A 7,834-nucleotide genomic window follows, 5' to 3' on the forward strand; every position below is an offset into this window, starting at 1 on the left:
AGCTCCTTGCTGAAAGAAGATATAAAAAGGCTTATTCCAACAAAACAAAAAGAGAGAGAGAGAGTGTGTGTGCGTGTGTGTACTTGTATTTCTCGTCTCTTCTTTTCTAGACCAGAATCTCATTTCTTCTTTTACCGTTTAAGTTTAGTTAGGGTTAAGTATTAATTGGTTAAGGTTAGTAATAATGTTGCTTTGTTTAGGCTGTTCAAATGAATGGAAGTCAATGTATAGTTCTAATGTCCTAAGAAGTATAGCTGTGCAAACCTGTGTGTGTGGGTTGTGGGGCGGGGTCTACACGAGTATGTCAATTTACAGCGATCAACAAAACAAGCAGTCACAGGACACCTGACACCATGTTCATACATGTGACACATGCACACCTGACACGTGCACACACACACACACACCTCCCGAGCTGCCGCTGAAACTGCACCCTGAGGTTGCATCAGATATGTTTTCTCTATCTTCAGATTCAAACCTCACCGTGTTAACGTCCATTCATGAACACTGCATTTTAAATTAGCACGTGCTTAACGTGCCTATAACACGTCTGTGTGCAAATGTAGCATGTAGATTAAAATAAAACAGCATTGTTTGAACATAAACTTCACTGTGTGTGGAGTCAATTTGGCAGCTACTGATCCTCACCTGTGGAGGTGAAGACATTTGATTGTCTCTGTTTCCTGTTTCCTGTGGCATCATTCAAATAAAACAAAGAGGTGGAGGAGGAAAATAACTAAACCTCACCTCCACACAAGATAAGACAGTCCTTCATTAGCCCCACAATGGGGTCTTTTACATTGTTAAAGCAGCAAAGACAGTCAGTGTAAAGGCATAACATGCATTTTAACATCTACGAATGTGCAATAAAGAAAATATTCACTATTAATATTATTAAACAAAGATCAGTCCCAGGAATGAAGAATTACAAGAAGACTTTATAAGATTGATTCTGTTCTTGTATAAAATAGGTGGATTCTGTTGTCAGTATTGTTTTTCCTCATTCATTCCCAGACTCTCCACACTGAAGGAGCTGAGATATACAGTGTGTAACAGTAAGTTCCTTTGATTAGATCAAACATTTTAGTCGATAATCTAGAACAAAAAGTTTCAGCTCAACATGAACCTGTGGACAGCAATGGACAGTCATTTCAATGCAGCCTAAGGCTTCTGCTGTAACAATAATAACCTGTGTTTGATATGATGAGTGTGTTAAGATCAGCACTGACCCTTGTTTACAGACGGGTGAGGTGGGTGTTGTGACCTCAGGAGACAGGTTGAGCTTGTTCTCTACCAAAAACACTTCCATCCAGCCGACATCAGCTGACACATGGAGAATTTGACCCAGTGTTTGTGGTTATTGAATAACACAATACCATCTTGTAATACAAGGTAAAATGAACAATTTTGCTTTTCAAGATCAAGATTTGATCATACATGAAGAACGCCCTGTGTCTCTAAAGCACGTACATTAAAACACAATGTAGTGAGTGTGTGACGTCACCACAGTCTGTAATTCCCCCACAGCTCCATAAAATGACACTTCCTCTGTGGTGACACCACTTTCTGATGACACCATAGACTGAACATGAATGGTTGGCAGCTGCGATGCAACAGTTAGGGTTTTTACAAAGAATAATGGTTAATATGCAACTTCCTTATTCGTGTCTGCTCTCACGTCATGACATTTAGCCAACCTGCATGTACCATATATATATATATGTGTGTGTGTATGTGTGTACTTTTATTTGGACCTTCTCTGGCACAAACACTGACCTTGTCAGGACCAGTAGTCCTCATGGAGACCAAAACCTGGTCCAAATGAGTAAGAATCTCATTTCTTAAGTTTAGGGCTATGGTTAAGGTTAGAGGTAATGCTTTGATTAAGCTCTCCAAACGGATGGAAAGCTGTGCAAACCTAACCCTGTACATCTTTGAGGACCAAAGAAAACCTTGTAAACCACAGGAAGAGAAGAAATGATGTGAAAGGACAATATGAATGGTCTGATGTTGTTCAGATGTTCTGATAAAGAGACGTTTATTGATTTTAGGGTTAGGGTTAGAATTAGGTTTAGGTTCAGTATTTAGTTGGGATTTTAAAGGTTAGGGTAAAGAGCAACGAGTGTCCTTCCTAAGACTGCTATACAGGAAAATGTGTGTGTATGAAAAAACGTGTTAAGCGGAGTGATTGTTTAAATTTTCTTAATTCTACTTTGAATATTTTCACTAAACATAATACAATGAGCTACACTGCTTTTTTTCTAATAATGTCAGGCTGTCAGTCACAAGTGGATTTATTTTGGGTAAATGTTTTTTTTTGTTAAGGGAGTTACAGTGACTAAATATTATGCAATCAATGAAGGGGCAAAGCAGAGTGCTGTGTGGAATGGAAACACGTCTGATGCTGCACCAGGTGTGCGTTCATGTGTCTGAATGGCCTGTGTCTTACTCACCTGTGAGTAAGGCAGAGCTCATGTCACCGTGTCTAGACTTGATGTGCTCACAGACATCCAGACTACAAACTCATTTGGTTGTTCATCAAAGCAGGGAAAAATGGAACTAGTACTTTCTTAATGCATTAAAAACTGCCGTGCATAACTTTTAAATACAAACAAATTACTTTCAAACCACTATCAAAAGAGTTCATGCAATACGGAGGATAGCCGTTATCTCCAAACGACTGTGTGTTTCTCAGTGGAGGTGTGTAAAGATCTTGAGAGGCCGGCTTTATGATAACTTTTATATTCTTTCCTACCTTTATTTTTTTCCGTTTGTAAAAGCACACATGCTGTATGTGCACAATCAATGTCTTGGTAGAGCAGAACTACAGCTGCCGCAAAAGCCGCGTTTCCACTGTAGGTTGGTACGTATTTTTAGTGTTTCATACAAAGTTTGATGCCTTGTTGAGAAAAACAGCCACAAACCAACGTTCATTGTCGTTGCCACATTATGCCGCCGTGCTACATCTCTTGATGACCCAGCCATCGGGCACAGGCCACAGTCCAAACACAAACCTGACCCAGGGCTTTACCATTCCATACTGTACCAAATAGAACTGTACCATGATGGAAACATGACTACACAGGCCTGGCATATGTGGATGAAGACTTCCTGAAATGACGCCGTATTCACACGGAACCTTTTCACAACATCAAAGAAAAAGATTGTTTACGTGTTTCTCTGTTTCCGTGTGGACAATTCTTGACAAAGTTTTCAGATGAATGACGCAGCATAGAAATCATGCTACGTTGGTTCCAGAGTTGGAAAGTAACGAAATACATTTACTCAAGTTACTGTATTGAATACTTTTTTGTGTGTATTTTGTATTTAAGTACAATTTAAAATCAGGATTTTGTATTTTACTTGAGTACGTATTGACTCGAGTATTGTACTTAGTTACTTAAATAAAAAATCCTATCCGTTACTGAGTAAAAATAAAAATTCAGCACAATGAAGACCTACAGGGGGAAAATATACACCAGAACCAGACGAATGATGATGTGATTAGCACCAGCACTGGCACGTGAACATAGAGGACGCGCGCAAAAAGTGATGTAATATCGTGTGTCGCGCCAGGTGCGTTTTGGATTTCTGAGCCCTTGTCATATTTCTAATACCCTCACACCCCACGCAAAGTAACTAAGTAACTTTTTCTCAAAGTACATTTCAAATGAACTACTTTTTACTTCTACTTGGGTACATTTTCAGATGACTACTTTTACTTCTACTTGAGTAATATTTCATCAAAGTATTGGTACTTTTACTTGAGTACAATATTTTAGTACTTTTTTCACCTCTGGTTGGTTCTAGAGAGGCGGAATAATAACAATAATAATAATAAGAAAAATCACTGAAAGTTACATACTGTAGATTTAAGTATCTGGCAAGGCCTCGTGTTTTATGAGATTACTGCAAATTAATTTGAAAACAAGAATTCACATTCTTTCATTCTTTCCAAGTCATTCCTTGAAACAGGGTTGGGACCAACAGATGGGAGAATGATTTTTGTGGTAACCAAATTAATTTGCTTAAAATTTTCCAGCCTCTTTTGTAAAAAATAATTATGTCTGTTTTCACATAAATGTGAATTCATCTGTCAAACATCACTTAGCTTAATGGCTGATCTTTATATCTATTCGAAATATCAGGTGTAAAAGGACATGGTGGGAATAGTGAGAAATGTTACATCATGCATTCACTGTTGCTATTTACTGTTGTCTCGTGTTATTTAGTTAATTTGGTCGTCACACTTTTTTTCGGTTTGGGAAAATAAATGACAATATGGTCAAATATTTGTCTGTGATCCTGATACGTGACCTGGATCAGCTCGGCTCGGCTCCGTCACCGACGCAATGCCCTGACATGTTGCGTGTGGAACTTTCCCGATTGAAGCCCCGCCCACACGTGACACGGCTCAGCTGATGCAACCCAACCCACGGCTCCTCTGATATAAAAGCTCCGCGCAACTGTCACAGCTGCCGGACTTTACTAACCTCATACATGGAGAAAACACAGAACAAACGATTGGAGGAAACACCGGAGCTTTGCAGTCAAGAATCGGGATGGTCCATACACCGGCTCTGCTCTTTGGAAACGCTGCGTCCGTCCTGACGGAGGAGGAGAGCGTCGTGGACATGATAGGAAAGTACCTGCTCCAGCTCACATCGCCGGGCTCACAGAGCAGCTCTGCCCGGCGGGGGAGCGTCGAAAGCTGCGACGAGAGGGAGAACAGTTCGTCATGTAAGTTGTTCTATAAACGTTTTAAAACAAAGAAAGAAAGTAATACAATTAATTGCCTCACGTTTATTGGTAGTCGTAAGCTAATTAAAACGGTCGTTTAAAGAAGTAGGTTCTTAGGTCGGCAATTAGGTCAACAGTCACCTTATTACAGTCAGATATTAATGCGCCACTAAAGTTAACACGGTATTAATTGAACTGACAAGAAGAACTATACTTTGTGGCGGAAGAAACATTACATTAATTACTTTGGCTGATGTAACTGGTTCAGGTGTTTACACGGATGTTAAATGCTGCTCATTTAAAGTATTTTTATTTCATAACTATTTGTTTTCCAAAAATCAAATCATGTAAACTGACTTTAAATGAAAAATTATAATCTTGATTATTATGTTTTTTTTTAAACATATCACTCGGCAATATTCAGGTCACTTCCTGAATAGCAGATGACGCATGAAGAGTGGTCATATGATATGTCATTGATGTAGAGTCAGGTAAATTATAAGCCGTTAAATGAGATATTTACAGAAAAGCCTGACTTCCATCATAGATATGAGGCTTTTCTTTACATTTACTTGCAGTGATTATGAATTATTGATCCATATTCTAACAAAACTCTTGGTCTCTTCCCACAGTTTTCAACCCAGATGCTGGTTTGGAGTTTGAGGAGCGGTTACTTCAGCAGGATGTGACACGGCAGATGGAGCGCTGTCTGACGGAGGCCAAGGCGTCCTGCCTTCAGTGCCAGGTGCTGCTGCTGCCACGTCTGATGACTGCCAGGGTTGGTCAGGACGTGGTGACGTCATCAATCGACGAGCCCTGTGGCCTTCGCGGTGCGTCCATCAAGGTGTACGTGGAGTGTAAAGATGGCCTCAAGTCTGTGGGGACCGTCCTCCCAGACGCGAGCGTCACTCCAACGTTTGAACTGTCCGTGATCTTCAAGGCGGAGAAGAATGACGGCTGGCCGTCGCTCACGCACATCTTTGAATCCAACAAAGTGTTGAAGCTGAGGCCAGAGTACCGGCTGGTGAAAAGGAAGCTCTACTCCTCTGCCACTCCTGTAATCCATGAGTTTAGCTCGGGATGAAGTTACCGTGTAAACCCCTGTTTCACAGTTCAACATTGTGTTTGTATTTGAATGTAGTAGTTTTGTTTTAGTTATAGATATGTTGGGCTACATTCACAGTTTGCCCCGACAAGCACTGAACCACACTGTAGCAGCGTTTTCCTTTTCATGATTCAATGTCTAACTTGTTTTTCCACTCTGTAACCAATGACTGCAGTATTTTGTAGCGAGCAGCTGAATGTTTACATGTACACTGTAAAAATGACTTCCTGCTGGGAGTGGGCAGGTCTCACTCTGCTGCTCTACTTTGTTACCTTTATTTATGTCATTGTAAAATAAATTATGTTACACTATTTCCTGGTTGCGTGATTCCATTAGTGTTAAACCACTTTTTTCCCCCCCCACACATTGTGCCTGAAATCCATCACCCAGGCAGAATTACCAGTTAGTGGCCAAAAGACAACCTTTACAGACCTGCTTTAGGTTTAAATCAAATCTTTTTATTTAACAAATGTACAACAGAACATAATACATGTATCGGCTACCCAAACACAAACCTATTTGACCAATTGATTCTGTTCTCCGGCTAACACACAAACATTACAAACATGTTTCCTACGCTTTTTACACAACACACACTGGCTCCATCTTAAATACAGATGCATCAATGCTATTTCAGGCATTTAACGCAGCACAACCTGGAGATTACACGACCACCAAACATTTTCACAAAGCAAACGAATGCTTCAACTTCCTACTTTCACAGACTGACGGGGCTCCTGTTAAACAAAGCTAATCTCAGTGCCGTTTCATATGAGAGTTGAACATCTGGTTCACATGTTTTTACATGCACAAAGAGCCAATTTACTTTCCACTCCTTGTTATTTTCTGGGCTTGGACACACGTATCGACTATGAATGTACCTGAACACGGAACCAAATTGAAAACACGATCACTTTTAACAAAATACATATACTAACGAGGTCACTCAAACATTTCACACGCCTGTTTAAATAGTTTTTTACATTAATTTTCTAATGCTTGATCATCCACATGAGGGTTGTGGGGAGCTGGAGCCAATCCCAGGTGACGTAGGGCGAAAGGCGGAGTACACCATTGACATGTCCCCAGGCCAAAGCAGAAGAATATTTCACTCTCCCACTCACACCTATGGTCAACTTAGAGTGTCAAATTAACCTCTGCTTGTTTTCAGACTGTGAGAGGAGAACATCACACAAACTCCAGGCAGGAAAACCCTCAGTTGAACAGAAATCCGAACCAGAATCCTTTTTTGTTGTTGTGAGGCAACAATGCTAGCCTCTGCCCCACCTCGTCTATCATAAATTGTTAGTCAGAAGTCAACCTGTGCTTTTGAAAACAGTCGGCATGAACATGAAGCAATAAATGTGATCAAAACAGCAGTGATCCTTTAAAGATAAGCGACCTGTTCAGTAAAATCATGCAAGTCATGATCTTTGTTAGACCGTTAAAACCTCAGCAGTAAAAATGTGATGAATGTGGATCGTTTCCTTTTAGTATTCACAACGTATTTATTTTGTGAAACCTGTACATTATTATTTGTTGTTGCTGTTTCATGCCATTTCAGCTCATATCTGGTCACAGTTTGGTGCAGGACACTCAAACTCAAATGAACAATCAGCTGATTAGTATTAATGCATCCATCATTATAACAATCTGGTAAGTGGAACTCACCCATACTTCATTCACCTGGTGCCAAACAAGCATTTGCTGGTGAAAGAGTGTATTTTCTCGTGGTGTTCTCTGCTGTTCCACCTCAGCTGGAGGAAACATTAACCTACAACCTTTGCTGGTGAAGTGATACTTAAGGAAGAAGGTGGTGCACCGGCTTATTTGTCCTTAAGTGAAGTACTTCACATGAACAAATCATTCACAGTGGAGAGGAAGCTCGACGCAGCTCTCTCCAGCTCGCTGACAGACACACACCAACACGTATACCCTCATCCATGGCAAAGCACAGGTGACTAAGTGTGTATACACACAGAGACCAGG

General features: G+C 40.4%; 1 protein-coding gene across 1 annotated transcript; it reads left to right on the plus strand.

The window, feature by feature from the left end:
* Positions 1 to 4,517: 4,517 nt before the first annotated feature.
* On the plus strand, positions 4,518 to 5,992 carry LOC310928198 (DNA damage-inducible transcript 4-like protein). Its single transcript, XM_083890695.1, has 2 exons — positions 4,518 to 4,740; positions 5,373 to 5,992. The coding sequence occupies exons 1-2, from the start codon at positions 4,563 to 4,565 to the stop codon at positions 5,822 to 5,824; spliced, it is 630 nt and encodes a 209-aa protein (XP_083746821.1). The 5' UTR covers positions 4,518 to 4,562; the 3' UTR covers positions 5,825 to 5,992.
* The last annotated feature ends 1,842 nt before the right edge of the window (positions 5,993 to 7,834 follow it).

This window comes from Microchirus variegatus (assembly GCF_963457635.1).
Source record: "Microchirus variegatus genome assembly, chromosome: 6".
Lineage (NCBI taxonomy): Eukaryota > Metazoa > Chordata > Actinopteri > Pleuronectiformes > Soleidae > Microchirus > Microchirus variegatus.